Raw genomic sequence first — 18643 nt, forward strand, 5'->3', positions numbered from 1 at the left:
AGTAGGAGTCGCCGAAGACTCCGAACCAAATAAAACCTCCCGTGTTTTCTTGTGTTCTCATTCCGCATTAATTTTTCGCTGCGTACTTTATTTTTGAAAAGTTTTTAAGACATGTGATTCACACCTCCCCCCCCCCTTTTCATGTGCATCTCAATCCAACATACCATGAAGAAACGTTTGGGTTTGGGATGATACTATAGTAGTTGAAATTGATGTTGATACATGATGAGATTCTGTTTATGATAAGATTTTGTCTAGCATATATAATTTTTATGTTTAATTAATATGATATAAAGTGATAGTAGGAGAGTAGATTTGCCATATATATGTTATTTTCACTTTTCACTATGGACCCTTTATTTATCATATCAAAAGATATATAACTAACTTTCTTTTTATCTACAAATTGTAACTTTTTCTCTTGATAGGAATGGCTTGTGACGGTAAATCTGTTAGAAAATCTCATTTTCAATGTCAAGATAAGGCAAATACACAATTTCAAATTATGATTGTCAATCACGCAGCTCGAAATTCAAAAAGAGGTTAGGACTTTCTTGCTTATAATTAAAACCTTGCTTATATTTTGATGGAATCAATACTCTTGCAGAATGTCAAAACATACAAGGTATGTTATATGACCAAATGGATAAAGCTTCAAAGCCAACACAATATATGAAACTTATGAATTTTGATATAGTTTGATATAATGGTTATTTTCATTATTTCATACTTTATTTATCTTATATAACTTGCCTTTGATAGGATTGACTTTTAAAAATAAAAAATGTTGAAAAATTCATTTTCAATTTCAACATGAGGTAAATACTCAACCACAGATTTTATTTAATAATCACGTAACTCGAAACTAAAAAAAAAAGGTAACATCTTATTTTATACATCAGCAATCTATTGTTTTCTTTTGTATAACTCTTATTTGACTTTTTTTAGAAGGTCAATATCAAATAAGATTAAAGGTGTTAATGACAATAATGATATAAAATACTAGATCAAATAGAATACGTTAGGCACCAAAAATTTCTTAGAGAAATAATAACAAATTGGATTTGATTTTAGTGACACAAATATCCTTGGTGAATCATGATGTTTATAACAAATTGATAACCAGCAACAAATGACCAAAAAAAAGCCATGCTAGATCGATCAACACGGAGATGCTTTAGCACTTCTTGAAACAGAACATGCATGAATTGGGTTTTGACTGATTGTTACTCTCATTGGAAGTTTTTCACTTCCACATTGGAAAATCATGACTCCTCAGCCTTAATAACTAACTTGTTTTCTTGTTGTCAACCACAAAGCGGAGGCTTGAATTTATCTTGTCCATTAACTTTGCCTGAAGTTGTTCCTCTTCTTCAGCGGCACCAAATTCTTCGACCATCTTAATTACAATCCTTTGTAATTTTTTAATCTTCACCATTTGATCTGGAATTGACATAAGGTAGAAGTCACAAATTTCTTCACTTGATTTTATGATTGGAATTGTTTACTCTTAGATTGCTTATCTTGATCTCCAGGATGCGTGCTTTTCTTTGGTTGTTTATCTGCTTTTTCTGTTTCTCCTGTTTGTATTACGTCACAATTAGTAGATTCACTTGCACCATCTTTTATCTTTCTTTGTTCCAAACTTCCATTTTTGGCTTCTGCAACCAATTTGCAACTGACTGATTCATCCTTCGATTTATCTTCATTTTTCATATTATTTGATCCATCAGAACTGGCAAATGGTTTGTCACCAGACACCTCCTTGTTTGAAGCCGATACTACAGTTTGAGAAGATTGATTATGAGAAGCATGGTAAGCTTTTGCTTTCGCTCTATGCTTCTTGTCATCAGCATGGAGCAGTAAAGTATGCTTGTTGATAGTATTTGTATTGCAAAGGCTACAGAACCAAGGAGGATGTGATGACAAACCGACATTAACATCGACTTCCGTAGTTTGCTTGGGCTTCTCAGGCTTAGCTAGTCTTGTGAAGCTTTTCTCTAGTCTTTAGGACTGTATCTCTGCTTCCGATATGCACTACTTATGGCTCTGCATGCTGTTTTGATAGAACGTCTTTGCACAATTCATGCACAACGGCTTGCAAGGAGAGCAGACTCGGAAGTGATTGGGCAGCTTAGGTTCTTCAGTGTTCCCCACAATCCTCGCACTGAAACCAAATCATCTTCACCGCACTCTAAATCTCTTCCTTCTCTGCTCTACTTTATCTTTTATATGTTATATACTTTATTCAAGTCAAACGTGCAAGGGAACTTGAGAATGTGGTAACTAACATAAAAAGTCAGAATGTTCTTGATTATGATTTAAAATTCAGGTTGTTTATATTTTATTCAAATAATACTTGTACAGATTGTCAAAACATTCAAGGTGCATCAAATAATAACCAAATAAATGAAGCTTTAAAGCAGCAACTATGATGCACAAGGTATTAGATATAGAAATATATGAAACTTATGAATTTTTTATTTCAAAATATTAAGTTTCAATATAGTTTGGCATAATGGTTATTTCATGCTTTATTTATCCTATATATCTTGTGTGCGAGAGGGTGACTCTCAAAAGTAAAAATATTGGACAACCTCATTTTCAACTTCAAGATGGTGCTAATATTCAACCATAAAATTTGATTGACAATCACACAACTCGAAACTCAAAAAAGAGGTAGCATCTTATTTTATACATTAGCAATCTATTATTTTCTTTTGTATAATTCTTATTTGACTTTTTCTTTTATATGCCATATACTTTATTCAAGTCAATCATGCAAGGGAACTTGAGAACGTGGAAATTAGCGGGAAAGGTCAACACATCTTTTATTATGATTTAAAACTCAAGTTGTTTATATTTAGTTCAAACAATACTTGTGCAGATTGTCAAAACATTCAAGGTGCATCAAATAACCAAATAGATGAAACTTCAAAGTAGCAACATAATGATGTACAAGGTATTAGATATATAAATATATGAAACTTATGAACTTTTTATTTCAAAAGTTTCGATATAGTTTGGTCTAATGATTATTTCATGCTTTATTTATCCTATATAATTAGTCTTTGATAGGAATGACTCTCAAAAGTAAAAAATGTTGAGAAATCTAATTTTTACCTTCAAGATGGGGCAAATACTCAACCACATATTTTAATTGGCAATCATGCAACTCGAAACTCAAAAGAAAGAAGTAGCATCTTATTTTATACATCATCAATCTATTATTCTCTTTTGTATAATTCTTATTTGACTTTTTCTTTTAAATGATATATACTTTATTCAAGTCTATCATGCAAGGGAACTTGAGAAAGTGATAACTAACGAAAAAGGTCTGAACATTCTTGATTATGATTTAAAACTCAAGTTGTTTATATTTTATTTAAACAATACTTGTGTAGATTGTCAAAACATTCAAGTGCATCAAATAACCAAATAGATGAAGCTTCAAAGCAGCAACACAATGATGTACAAGGTATTAGATATAAACATATATGAAACTTATGAATTTTTATTTCAAAATATTAAGTTTTGATATAGTTTGGTATAATGGTTATTTCATGTTTTATTTATCCTATATAACTTTCCTTTGATAGGAACGACTCTTAAAAGTAAAAATATTAGAAAACCTCATTTTTAACTTCGAGATGGGGCAAATACGCAACCACATATTTTGATTGACAATCACGCAACTCAAAACTCTAAAGAAAGAGGTACCTTGAGAATGTGATAACCATCAACAATCTATTGTTTTCATTTGTATAACTCTTATTTGACTTTTTCTTTTATATGCTATATACTTTATTGAAGTCTATCATGCAAGGGAAATTAAGAACGTGATAACTAGTGGAAAAGGTCAGAACATTCTTATTTATAATTTAAAACTCAAGTTGCTTATATTTTGTTCAAACAATACTTGTGCAGATTGTCAAAACATTCAAGGTGCATTAAATAACCAAATAGATTGAGCTTCAAATCAGAAAGCCATTGGGTTATAAGCTTCAACTTTGATTGTTGAAAATGATTTTATGGATGAGAATTTGATCAGGTAACTTGTGCGAAGAATGAAATAATTTATTTCACTGTATTTATTAAACCATTTATTTCTCCTTTATTTTTCTTTATGTAGATAGTGAAAGTGAATCTATTGATGCTAAGAAGAAAACTAGAGTACCTACATGTAACGCTCGAAAATTCTCAAAATAAATTTTAGAAATATTCTATTATTTGTCTGGAATTTTAGAATATTTTTATGGAATTTTTGGAGTAGCAGAAGTAGCAAAATTAAATAAAAACGTAAAATAGCCTAAGTGGGAATTGAACCCGAGACCTATTAGACCCTACGATTTATAGATGGCCTTAGTAACCAGGGGGCCACAGCAGCGATGTGCTGAAAGAAGAGGAGAGAAATTATATTTATGATTGAGTTGGGTCGTATTAATCACTTAATATAAATAGGGAATTTAAATGGGGATTATTATTTTGATCGACAATTTCTCTTTTTCCTCACCCTCACTCGACGCCGCCCCCTCTCCTCCTCACCCTCTCGGCGCACAAGTCCAAGAGAACTAGGGTTCCACCCCTAGGGTCATAGGAGCACCTTCCGGCGATAACTCCGATACGAGGGCGCTCCTCTCCACGAGAAGAACGCGTAGACGTAAGAAGATCGCCGAAGAGATCTTCTTCTCCAGAAACCTAGTGATCAGAATTGTAAGAAACCAAGCGCAGGAAGTAAGTAACCCCTCACATGTAATATAAGTAGCTAATCGTATGTTTCTACATTCTTAGTTCAGCCATATGTAGAATTAGAGCACACCAAGTATTCGATAAAATGACTAGTACAATTATATGCTACAGTGGGCAATTTAATAGCTCAGTTAAATGCCATAGAAGCATTTTTTAAATAGCATACTTAGTCTTGCTTCAGTTTGTATGGGACTACGGTCCAATGGGTGGGCTCGCATAGTCGCCTCTAGGTTCAGATAACCTAGCTCTAGGTTCAGATAACCTAGTAAGAGCAAGATAAGATAAATTAGCTTATGAACTAGTATTTTACTTTATCAGTGGCACTGTACTGGTCTCTTATTTGTCCTTGGGTTGGGCTCCCATAGTCGTCCCTAGGTTTAGATAACCTAGTAAACCCTACTAGATTCGGGACTAGCTATCTCGGGTCTAGTTAGGGATGCGCGCATAACAAGTATAGTTGTCGGACCCATCAGCAGCATGATTAGTATTTTTATCTATTATGAAAATAGTTTTCAAAACTTCACAAATCATTTATGTGAATATGGTACAGTTTCAGCATGAACCTAACATTAATATTAGCTTAGATTATTTATCTGTTTAGTTTTCTTATTGATACAACAAATAGTTATGTTTAGTAGTTGATTGTCATGTTTCAGTATTCTAGTATGATTCTTATCATGTATATCAGCATAGCATCTTTTATAAAGCATGATTTCATCAAATGCATGTTTTGTGAGGTAGATGGTTCTTACTAAGCTCCCAAGCTTATAGTTTACTTTTTCCTTATACTGCAGATAAAGGTAAAGGGAAGATGGATTAGCGGATGCTGGAGGGCAATGCGTCAAGATGTGTGTGAGAAGGAACTTGGAATAAAGACCCTTGGAGACTATCAAATTTAAAGGATTAGGACTCCTTATATTTTATTTTCCGCACCTTTTGAATGTCTAAATGTTATGAATCGTGAAAGTATGCACTATATTATGTCTAGACTTCTACCTACCTTGATGTTAGTCGGTAAGTTATGAATCATGTCATGCTTAGTAATATTACAATGGTTATTGGTTGATACATTCGTGTTATACACGAAATTAATGAAATGCAGTAGAAATCAGAGCTCCAATCGATCAGCTGATCGATTGGAGGGTCTCCAATCGATCAGCCGATCGATTGGGAAGTGATTTGTCGCGTACAGAGAGCTGATGAATCGATCAGCTGATCGATCAGCCATGGATCGATCAGCCGATCGATCGGGAATTTAATTTCCGCGAACAGATAGCCTCTGAATCGATTATCGGATCGATTGACCAGGCTAGATCGATCAACCGATCGATTCAGAATTGATCTCCGTGCACAGTAGCACGTTGAATTGATCAGTGGATCGATCAAGGAGCTCAAATCGATCAACCGATCGATTGGAAAGTCTGATTTCAGCTCCTTGATCAAATATAAAGTTTAGGTTCCCTTCTTTAGCATATGTACAACAATAAAAGTGTATCTGGAATATAAATTCTAGATTTTATAGCAATTAGTAGAAATTTTAAATTAGTTCAGCTTCCCGCACACCATAGTTAGATAAGATAATATAACCCCCGGCCTTACAGCTTAGTTAGTAGAAGGTGGGGCGTTACAGAGTGGTATCAGAGCAAGTTCCATGCTTCTTCCACACACACATCAGCATTGAACCTGCAGCTTCCAAGTAAGAATATCTCTCACTTTAATTATGGTTCTTGCTTTTATGTTTATAGATAACTAAAGCATGTTCATATATGATAGCATCTAACAAGATAATAGTAGTTAGGTAAACATGATTGTATTAGTTATGTATGTCCTCTTTTTCCCTAGAAAATGGTACGAGGACGCCCAGCAAAAAGGGCACTAGCTACTGAGCCCCAGCATGAGGTAGACAGCTCAGTGCCTCCCCCAGATCTTGCAGAGGTAGTGGCTCAGTTCCAGAAACAACTAGCTGAACAGCAACAGGAGATAGCCACTCTAAGGGCTAATCAGCAGAACACTCCCACTGCCACTCCAGAACCTAACCTAGCAACCCCAGTAGTGACAGAGGTTCCACCAGTCCAACCTACAGCACTAGTAGCCCCAGCAGCAGGGGCAAGGAGAGAAGCCTATCTGATCCAGTGGCAGAAAATCAAGCCAGAGAATTCTCAGGCACTAGTGAACCATGGGATGCCCAAGCCTGGTTCAAAACACTGGAGAGTACGATGGAGCTTCTGGACTAGCCAGAGTATGAAAAGGTGAAATGTGCCTCCTTCTGCCTGGCAGGAGACGCACGTATGTGGTGGGAGAGGATTAAAGTGAAGCACCCAGTGAACCAAATGACATGGGCCGACTTCGAGAGAGAATTCTTTGAGGAGTTCTTTCACATGGGGGTCACAAACCGCCACTTCGACGAGTTCACTGAATTTCGTTAGGGCAACCTTTCAATTGAGGAGGCCGTGAAGAAATTCAACAGATTGACTCGTCTATTCCTCGAACTAGTCAACACTGAAAGAGAATGAGTCCGATTGAAGCTCAAAATGCTAAGGCCGGAAATAGCAATGAACGTGGCCAGCGGCGTTCATATGCCGCAAACTACTGAATAACTGGTAAGTAGTGCTCTGATCACCGAGCATTACCATAACAACATCAAGCAGCAGAAGCAAGCCTTTTCAGAGTCTAAAGGCCAAGGCGGCTCAGGTACTCAGAAACACCAGGGTCCCAGCTCTAACTGGAAAGGGAACTCAAGTAACAAACGTAAACCAGGGAATTACCCAAAAGGGGGACCAGCCAGTAAACAGCCTAGCTATCCCAAGTGTTCTACTTGTGGGAAATTGCACCCCGGAGTTTGTCGCAAGGGCACCCGAGGATGCTTCAAATGTGGCCAGGAAGGGCATATGGTTAAGCAATGCCCGAACAAGACCAGTATTCCCCTATCGCAGCCGATTCAGTACGGAGACAAGCCAGCACAGTTACACCAGATGCAGGCTACTTTAGATGGTCCACACATCAGCCAGGGCAGACTAGAAGCCCCCTCAGCCATGACGAACGCGAGGATCTACTCACTCACCAGAGAGGACGTAGAGAATGCCTCGACAGTTGTTATAGGTTAGATCAGTATTTTATAGCAAAGTGCAACTGCCTTATTCGATACTGGGGCAACCCATTCTTATATATCCAGGACATTCACCAAAAAGTTGGCAATATCTCCAGAGGTACTCAGTGGTCAATTTTTGACAACACTACCTTCAAGAGAAATCTTGGCATCCACGCGCTGGCTCCGAGAAGTGCCAGTCATTATAGCAGACAGAGAGCTTTTTGGTGATCTAATAGTGCTAGAGATGGCTGACTACGATGTCATCTTGGGAATGGACTTCCTGATCAAGTATGGTGCATCCAAAGAGTGTCGTAAACAAAAAGTTGTACTCCAACCTGAACAGGAGTGTAGTTTGGGTGCATAGGAGAACCAAAGAGAAAGGCCAAGAAGTTTCTCTCAGCTCTGAAAGCACAGAAACTACTTGATTCAAGATGTACGGGATTCCTAGCACATGTAGTCATTACCAGTCAGGACAAGAACCAGAAGCTAGAAGAGGTTCGAGTTGTAAGTGACTACCCAGTAGTCTTCCCTGAGGAGTTACCGGGTCTAGCACCAGACAGGGAGACTGAATTTGAGATAGAACTCATCCCCGGTATGAACCCCATCTCCAAAGCACCCTACCGCATGGCTCTAGTAGAACTAAAGGAACTTCAGGGACAACTACAGGAGCTGCTTGACAAGGGCTTCATACGCTCTAGTCAATCACCATGGGGAGCACCTGTATTGTTCGTGAAGAAGAAGGACGGGAGCATGCGCCTGTGTATAGACTACCGGGCACTAAACCAGGTCACGATTAAGAACAGGTATCCCCTTCCCAGGATAGATGACCTGTTTGATCAGCTGAAGGGAGCAGCAGTGTTCTCTAAAATAGACCTCAGATCAGGATATCACCAGGTGAGAGTTAAAGAAGGTGATATACCCAAGACAGCTTTCAGGACCAGATACAGACATTATGAGTTCGTAGTCATGCCCTTTGGCGTGACGAATGCTCCAACTACTTTCATGGACCTCATGAACAGAGTATTCAGAGAATACTTAGATAAGTTTGTTATCGTGTTTATCGACGACATTCTTATCTATTCCAGAACTCAGGAAGAACACGCAGAGCACCTGAAGATAGTACCGCATACCCTTCAGCAGAACCAGCTGTACGTCAAGTTCACGAAATGTGAATTCTGGCTCGATCAGGTACCCTTTCTGGGTCACATCATCTCCAAGGATGGTATCATGGTAGACCCCAGTAAGGTTGAGGCTGTGAGTAACTGGAAGAGACCTAAGAACGCCAGCGAACTCAGAAACTTTCTGGGACTAGCAGGCTACTATAGAAATTTGTAGACAATTTCTCCAGGATAGCCTCCCCACTGACAGCTCTCACCAGGAAAAATAGAAAATTTCAATGGACAGAGGACAGTGAGAACAGTTTCATCGAGCTAAAAAGAAGATTGACCAGTGCTCCCATTCTGACTCTGCCAGAAAACACAGACAGCTTTGATATTTACAGTGACGCCTCTAAATTGGGACTAGGAGTAGTACTGATGTAAGATGGCAGGGTGATCGCCTATGCCTCCAGACAACTCAAGGACTATGAGAGGAACTACCCTACTCATGACCTTGAGCTTGCAGCAGTTGTTTTCTCCCTCAAAATTTGGAGACATTACTTGTATGGAGCTCAGTGCAGAGTGTATACAGATCATCAGAGTTTGAAGTACTTCTTCACTCAGAAGGATCTGAATATGCGACAGCGCAGATGGCTCGAGCTGGTCAAAGACAACGACATAGACATCCTCTACCACCCAGGAAAAGCCAATAAGGTGGCAAACACACTTAGCAGGAAGCCCAGTGCTACCTTACTATCCCTAGCAGCCATGTCACCGCCCCTACAAAAGGAGATTACATATTTCGATCTCGAGCTTATAGTTGGGCAACTCTATACTATGACATTAGCATCTGCTCTGCTTGATGACATCCAGACAGCTCAGGATCAGGACCCTGAAATTCAGAAAATCAATCAAGAGTTAGCAGAATCAGAAAGTGGAGAGTTCAGAGTATCTGATAGTGGAGTATTGTATTTTGGTGACAGACTGTGCGTTCCGGATCAGGAGGAACTACGGAGGAAGATCCTAGACGAGGCTCACAGGACTCCTTATGCGATGCATCCTGGCTCCACCAAGATGTACCAAGACCTAAAGAGACGTTTTTGGTGGCCTGGGATGAAAAGAGACATCACTAGATATGTCAGTATCTGTCTGACCTGTCAGAGAGTCAAGGCAGAACACCAGAGACCAGGAGGAGTTCTACAGCCTATTCAGATTCCAGAATGGAAGTGGGAGGATATTTCCATGGATTTCATAGTGGGACTACCCAGAACCACGAATGGTTTCGATGTCATCTAGGTAATAGTCGACAGGTTGACTAAATCAGCCCACTTCTTAGCTATCAGGATATCCTACTCCATGGAGCTGCTAGCTCAGTTGTATCTCAAGGAGATTGTCAGACTGCATGGAGTTCCACGGACCATCATTTCAGACAGAGACAGTAGATTCACGTCACACTTCTGGGACTATGTACAGTTAACATTGGACACCAGGTTAAAGTTTAGCACAACTTTCCACCCTCAGATAGATGGTCAGACGGAGCGAGTAAATCAGGTACTCGAAGATATGCTTCAAGCGTGTGCCCTAGACTTCAAGGGAAGTTGGTGGAAATATCTGTGTTTAGCAGAATTTGCATACAACAATAGCTATCAGACTACTATCGGCATGGCACCCTACGAGGCTCTCTATGGGCGGAGGTGTAGATCTCCAATCTGCTGGTATGAAAGTGGTGAACAGAAAGAACTAGAACTTCAGAAAGATTTAGTGGCAGATACCACAACAGTTATACAGTAGATCCGCCAGAGGATAGAGACATCTCAGAGACGCCAGAAAAGCTATGCTGATACACGGCGCCAACCCTTAGAGTTTTCAGTTCGGGACACAGTATTCCTCCGAGTGGCTCCTATGAAGGGAGTAATGCGTTTTGGGAAGAAGGGAAAATTAAGTCCCACATATGTGGGACCATACCTTATCACCAGAAGAATTGACAAGATAGCATATGAACTAGAGCTACCCCAGGAGATGGCAGCTATCCATAACGTATTTCATGTCTCTATGCTGAAGAAGCATATCCCAGATGCCACCCAGGTGATTGAGCCTCAGTCGGTACAAGTCCACGAAGACCTCAGCTATGACAGTCGGCATATTCAGATAGTAGACCAAGCAGTTAAGAAATTACGGAACAAGGAGGTACCATTAGTAAAAGTCATTTGGCAAAATGACACAACAGAAGAGGCAACTTGGGAGACAGAAGTTAGTATGAGACAGAAGTACCTGGAGTTATTTTAAGTTTGAGGATGAACTTTTTATAAGGTATGGGGGATTGTAACTCCCAAAAATTCTTAAAATAAATTTTAGAAATATTCTATTATTTTTATGGAATTTTAGAATATTTTTATGGAATTTTTGGAGTAGCAGAAGTAGTACAATTAAATAAAAACGTAAAATAGCCTAAGCAGGAATTGAACCCGAGACCTATTAAACCCTACAATTTATAGATGACCTTAGTAACCAAGGGGCCCCAGTAGGGGTGTGCTGAAAGAAGAGGAGAGAAATTATATTTATGATTGAGTTGGGTTGTATTAATCACTTAATATAAATCGGGAATTTAAGTGGGGATTATTATTTTGATCGACAATTTCTCTTATTCCTCACCCTCACCCGACGCCGCCCCCTCTCCTTCTCACCCTCTCGGCGCACAAGTCCAAGAGAACTAGGGTTCCACCCCTAGGGTCATAGGAGCACCTTCCGGCGACAACTCCGATATGAGGACGCTCCTCTCCGCGAGAAGAACGCGTAGACGTAAGAAGATCACCGAAGAGATCTTCTTCTCCAGAAACCTAGCGATCAGAATTGTAAGAAACCTAGCGCAGGAAGTAAGTAACCCCTCACCTGCAGTATAAGTAGATAATCGTATGTTTCTACATTCTTAGTTCAGCCATATGTAGAATTAGAGCACACCAAGTGTTAGATAAAATGACAAGTACAGTTATATGCTACAGTGACCGTTTTAATAGCTCAGTTAAATGCCATAGAAGCATTTTTAAATATCATACTTAGTCTTTCTTCAGTTTGTATGGGACTACGGTCCAATGGGTGGGCTCCCATAGTCGCCTCTAGGTTCAGATAACCTAGCTCTAGGTTCAGATAACCTAGTAAGAGCAAGATAAGATAAATTAGCTTATGAACCAGTATTTTACTTTATCAGTGGCACTGTACTGGACTCTTAGTTGTCCTTGGGTTGGGCTCCCATAGTCGTCCCTAGCTTTAGATAACCTAGTAAACCCTACTAGTGTAACGCCCCGCCTTCTACTGACTAAGCTGTAAGGTCGGAGGTTACATTATCTTATCTAACTATGGTGTGCGGGAAGCTGAACTAATTTAAAATTTCTACTAATTGCTATAAAATCTGGAATTTATATTCCAGATACACTTTTATTGTTGTACATATGCTAAAGAAGGGAACCTAAACTTTCTATTTGATCAAGGAGATGAAATCAAACTTTCCAATCGATCGGCTTATCGATTGGAGCTCCTTGATCGATCCACTGATCGATTCAACGTGCTACTGTGCACGGAGGTCAATTTTGAATCGATCGGCTGATCGATCCAGCCTGGCCAATCGATTCGATAATCGATTCAGAGGCTCTATGTTCATGGAAATTAAATTCCTGATCGATCGGCTGATCGATCCATGACCGATCGATCAGCTGATCGATTCATCAGCTCTCTGTATGTGGCAGATCACTTCCCAATCGATCGACAGATCGATTAGGGACCCTCCAATCGATCGGCGGATCGATTGGAGCTCTGATTTCTGCTGCATTTCAGTAATTTCATGTACAACACGAATGTATCAACCAATAACCATTGTAATATTACTTAGCATGACATGATTCATAACTTACCGACTAACATCAAGGTAGCTAGAAGTCTAGGCATAATATAGTGCATACTTTCACGATTCATAACATTTAGACATTCAAAAGGTGTGGAAAATAAAATATAAGGAGTCCTAATCCTTTAAACTTGCTAGTCTCCAAGGGTCTTTATTCCAAGTTCCTTCTCACACACATCTTGACGCATTGCCCTCCAGCCTCCGCTAATCCATCATCCCTTTACCTTTATTTGCCGTATAAGGAAAACGGAAACTATAAGCTTGGGAGCTTAGTAAGAACCATCTACCTCATAAAACATGCATTCGATGAAATCATGCTTTTTAAAAGATGCTATACTGATATACATGTTAAGAATACATAATCTAAGCTAATATTAATGTTAGGTTCATGCTGAAACTGTACCATATTCACATAACTGATTTGTGAAGTTTTGAAAACTATTTTCATAATAGATAAAAATACTAATCATGCTGCTGATGGGCCCGGCAATTGTACTTTCTATGCGCGCATCCCTAACTAGACCCGAGATAGTTAGTCCCGAATCCAGTAAGGTTTACTAGGTTATCTAAACCTAGGGATGACTATGGGAGCCCAACCCAAGGACAACTGAGAGTCCAGTACAGTGCCACTAATAAAAGTAAAATACTGTTCATAAACTGATTTATCTTATCTTGCTCTTACTAGGTTATCTGAACCTAGAGCTAGGTTATCTGAACCTAGAGGTGATTATGGGAGCCCATCCATTGGACCATAGTCCCATATAAACTGAAGCAAGACTATGTATGCTATTTAAAATGCATCTATGGCATTTAATTGAGCCATTAAGATGCCTACTGTAACATATAACTGTACTAGTCATTTTATCGAGCACCTGGTGTGCTCTAACTCTGCATATGGTTGCACTAAGATCATAAAAGTGAACTAGGAGTATAAAAGCATACGATTAGCTACTTATACTGTAGGTGAGGGGTTACTTACATCCTGCGCTAGGTTTCTTACAATTCTGATCGCTAGGTTTTTGGAGAAGAAGATCTCTTCGGCGATCTTCTTACGTCTACGCGTTCTTCTCGCGGAGAGGAGCGTCCTCATATTGGAGTTGTCGCTGGAAGGTGCTCCTACGACCCTAGGGGTGGAACCCTAGTTCTCTTGGACTTGTGCGCCGAGAGGGTGAGGAGGAGAGGGGGCGGCGTCGGGTGAGGGTGAGGAATAAGAGATATTGTCGATCAAAATAATAATCCCCACTTAAATTCCCTATTTATATTAAGTGATTAATACGACCCAACTCAATCATAAATATAATTTCTCTCCTCTTCTTTCAACGCACCCCTGCTGGGGCCTCTTGGTTACTAAATTTATCTATAAATCGTAGGTTCTAATAGGTCTCGGGTTCAATTCCTGCTTAGGCTATTTTACGTTTTTATTTAATTTTGCTACTTCTGTTACTCCAAAAATTCCATAAAAATATTCTAAAATCCAGAAAAATAATAAAATATTTCTAAAATTTATTTTGAGAATTTTTGGGCGTTACAATTCCCCATACCTTATAAAAACTTCATCCTCGAACTTAAAATAACTCTGGGTACTTCTGTCTCATGCTTACTTCTGTCTCCCAAGTTGCCTCTTCTGTTGTGTGATTTTGCCAAATGACTTTTACTAATGGTACCTCCTTGTTCCGTTATTTTTTAACTGCTCGGTCTACTGTCTGAATAGGCCGACTGTCATAGCTGAGGTCTTTGTGGACTTGTACCGACTGAGGCTCAATCACCTGGGTGGCATCTGGGATATGCTTCTTCAGTATAGAGACATGAAATACGTTATGGATAGCTGACATCTCCTGGGGTAGCTCTAGCTCATATGCTACCTTGCCAATTCTTCTGGTGATAAGGTATGGTCCCACATATCTGGGACATAATTTGCCCTTCTTCCCAAAACACATTACTCCCTTTATGGGAGCCACTCGGAGGAATACTGTATCCCCAACTGAAAACTCTAAGGGTCGGCGCCGTGTATCAGCATAGCTTTTCTGGCGGCTCTGAGCTGTCTCTATCCTCTGGCGAATCTACTGTATAGCTGCTGTGGTATCTGCCACTAGATCTGTCTGAAGTTCTAGTTCTTTCTGTTCATCACTTTCATACCAGCAGATTGGAGATCTACACCTCCGCCTATAGAGAGCCTCGTAGGGTGCCATGCCGATAGTGACCTGATAGATATTGTTGTATGCAAATTCTGCTAAACACAGATATTTGCACCAACTTCCCTTGAAGTCTAGGGCACACACTCGAAGCATATCTTCGAGTACCTGATTTACTCGCTCTGTCTGACCATCTATCTGAGGATGGAAAGTTGTGCTAAACTTTAACCTGGTGTCCAATGTTGACTATACACACTCCTAGAAGTGTGACGTGAATCTACTGTCTCTATCTTAAATGATGGTCCGTGGAACTCCATGCAGTCTGACAATCTCCTTGAGATACAACTGAGCTAGCTGCTTCATGGAGTAGGATATCCTGATAGCTAAGAAGTTGGCTGATTTAGTCAACCTGTCGACTATTACCCAGATGGCATCGAAACCATTCGTGGTTCTAGGTAGTCCCACTACGAAATCCATGGAAATATCCTCCCACTTCTATTCTGGAATCTGAATAGGCTGTAGAACTCCTCCTGGTCTCTGGTGTTCTGCCTTGACTCTCTGACAGGTCAGACAGATACTGACATATCTAGTGATGTCTCTTTTCATCCCAGGCCACCAAAAACGTCTCTTTAGGTCTTGGTACATCTTGGTGGAGCCAGGATGCATCGCATAAGGAGTCTTGTGAGCCTCGTCTAGGATCTTCCTCCGTAGTTCCTCCTGATCCGGAACGCACAGTCTCTCACCAAAATACAATACTCCACTATCAGATACTCTGAACTCTCCACTTTCTGATTCTGCTAACCCTTGCTTGATTTTTTTGAATTTCAAGGTCCTGATCCTGAGCTGTCTGGATGTCACCAAGTAGGGTAGATGTTAATGTCATAGTAGAGAGTTGCCCAACTATAAGCTCGAGATCGAAATATGTAATCTCCTTTTGTAGGGGCGGTGACATGGCTGCTAGGGATAGTAAGGTAGCATTGGACTTCCTGCTAAGTGCGTCTGCCACCTTAATGGCTTTTCCTGGGTGGTAGAGGTTGTCTATGTCGTAGTCTTTGACCAGCTCGAGCCATCTGCGCTGTCGCATATTCAGATCCTTCTGAGTGAAGAAGTACTTCAGACTCTGATGATCTGTATACACTCTGCACTGAGTTCCATACAAGTAATGTCTCCAAATTTTGAGGGCAAAAACAACTGTTGCAAGCTCAAGGTCATGAGTAGGGTAGTTCTTCTCATAGTCCTTAAGTTGTTTGGAGGCATAGGCGATCACCCTGCCATTTTGCATCAGTACTGCTCCTAGTACCAATTTAGAGGCGTCACTGTAAATATCAAAGCTGTCTGTGTTTTCTGGCAGACTCAGAATGGGAGCACTGGTCAATCTTTTTTTTAGCTCGATGAAACTATTCTCACAGTCCTTTGTCCACTAAAATTTTCTATTCTTCCTGATGAGAGCGGTCAGTGGGGAGGCAATCTTGGAGAAATCCTCTATAAATTTTCTGTAATTGCCTGCTAGTCCCAAAAAGTTTCTAATTTCGCTGGCGTTCTTAGGTCTCTTCCAGTTATTCACAGCCTCTATCTTACTGGGCTCTACCATGATACCATCCTTGGAGATGATGGGACCCAGAAAGGATACTTGATCGAGCCAGAATTCACATTTCGTGAACTTGGCATACAGCTGGTTCTGCTGAAGGGTCTGCAGTACTATCTTCAGGTGCTCTGCGTGTTCTCCTGAGTTCTGGAATAGTTAAGAATGTTGTCGATGAACACGATAACAAACTTATCTAAGTATTCTCTGAATACTCTGTTTATGAGGTCCATGAAAATAGCTGGAGCATTCATCACGCCAAAGGGCATGACTATGAACTTATAATGTCCGTATCTGGTCCTGAAACCTGTCTTGGGTATATCACCCTCTTTTACTCTCACCTGGTGATATCCTGATCTGAGGTCTATTTTAGAGAACACTGCTGCTCCCTTTAGTTGATCAAACAGGTCATCTATCCTAGGAAGAGGATACCTATTCTTAATCGTGACCTGGTTTAGTGCCCGGTAGTCTATACACAGGCGCATGCTCCCGTCCTTCTTCTTCACGAACAATACAGGCGCTCCCCATGGTAAATGACTAGAGCGTATGAAGCCCTTGTCGAGCAGCTCCTGTAGTTGTTCCTGAAGTTCCTTCAGTTCTGCTGGAGCCATGCGGTAGGGTGCTTTGGAGATAGGGTTCATACCGGGGACAAGTTCTATCTCAAATTCAATCTCCTTGTCTGGTGCTAGACCCGGTAACTCCTCAGAGAAGACTGCTAGGTAGTCACTTACAACTTGAACCTTTTCTAGCTTCTGGTTCTTGTCCTGACTGGTAATGACTACATGTGCTAGGAATCCTGTACATCCTGAATCCAGTAGTTTCTGTGCTTTCGAAGCGGAGAGAAACTTCTTGGTCTTTCTCTTTGGTTCTCCGATGTACCCAAACTGCACTCCTGCTTCAGGTTGGAACACAACTTTCTGTTTATGACACTCTATGGAGGCATCATATTTGATCAGGTAGTCCATTCCCAAGATGACATCGTAGTCAGCTATATCTAGCACTATCAGATCACCAAAAAGCTCTATGTCTGCTATAATGACTGGCACTGCTCGGAGCCAGTGCGTGGATGCCATGATTTCTCCTGAAGGTAGTGTTGTCAAAAATTGACCACTGAGTACCTCTGGAGATATCGCCAACTTTTCGACGAATGTCCTGGATATATATGAATGGGTTGCCCCAGTATCGAATAAGACAGTTGCACTTTGCTGTAAAATACCGATCTGACCTGTAACAACTGTCGAGGCATTTGCTACGTCCTCTCTAGTGAGTGAGTAGATCCTCGCGTTCGTCGTGGCTGAGGGGGCTTCTAGTGTAACACCCACGAAATTTTAAGATAAGTATATGGATAATATTTTCTTTAGAGCATGAAAGTAAGAGGAATCAAAAAGAAATAATAGAAATAAAAAGAGGTGAGATCAAGGATTGAACATTGAACCTCCCACAAATAATGAAGATAGATTGATGTATGATAACCACTAGGATAATGAATAATACATGGATAGGAAGGAATGAAAAATTTATTTAAAGGAGAGGAGAAAATAAAAGAAAACTAAGAAAAGAGCAAGAGAAAACCAAGTGACTTACCTCCTCTTCCTCTTGGTTAAGAGAAGAAGCAAGCAAAAGGTGAATTGCCTTCCTCTCCTCTCTCCCTTCTCATTTTCGTGGGAATTAAAGTGAAGTAAAAGGGGGGGGGGGGGGGGGGGGGATGAATGGGGACAAGAATCCTTCCCATGTTGAATAAAAGGGATTAGAGGAGAAAAGAGAAAGAGAAATTCTAAAATTTTCTTCTTCCTCATCCTCCTTCCTTTCTCCACCGAGAACTAGAGCTCTCCTCCCTCATCTCCAAAAGCCAAGTTTAGGTTTTCTCTCTAAGGGAAAACAAATACTAGCAAGGAGTCTCAAGGTCTACCTCATACAAGAAGAAAAACAAAAGGGAGACAAGGAAGAGAAACTTCTCCTCCCTCCTCACATGGGTACTACTTCCTTAAGGATCAACAAGCGAAAACTAGGTAAGCTTCCCCTCACCTGTGGTACAATAGCTCATGTGGTTTTTCATGAAGATAGATTGCTTAAAAACCTAGGGTTGCTTCATGGAGATTT

General features: G+C 40.1%; 1 protein-coding gene across 1 annotated transcript; it reads right to left on the minus strand.

Annotated features, from left to right (window-relative positions):
* Positions 1-1288: 1288 nt before the first annotated feature.
* Positions 1289-2088, minus strand: LOC121995019. The gene is made up of 3 exons (XM_042548875.1): positions 2042-2088; positions 1509-1900; positions 1289-1443 (listed from the first exon to the last, which is right to left on the minus strand). Exons 1-3 carry the CDS (start codon positions 2086-2088, stop codon positions 1289-1291), a joined length of 594 nt encoding a protein of 197 aa, XP_042404809.1.
* Positions 2089-18643: the final 16555 nt, after the last annotated feature.

Source organism: Zingiber officinale, chromosome 6A, assembly GCF_018446385.1.
Source record: "Zingiber officinale cultivar Zhangliang chromosome 6A, Zo_v1.1, whole genome shotgun sequence".
In the NCBI taxonomy this organism is placed as follows: domain Eukaryota; kingdom Viridiplantae; phylum Streptophyta; class Magnoliopsida; order Zingiberales; family Zingiberaceae; genus Zingiber; species Zingiber officinale.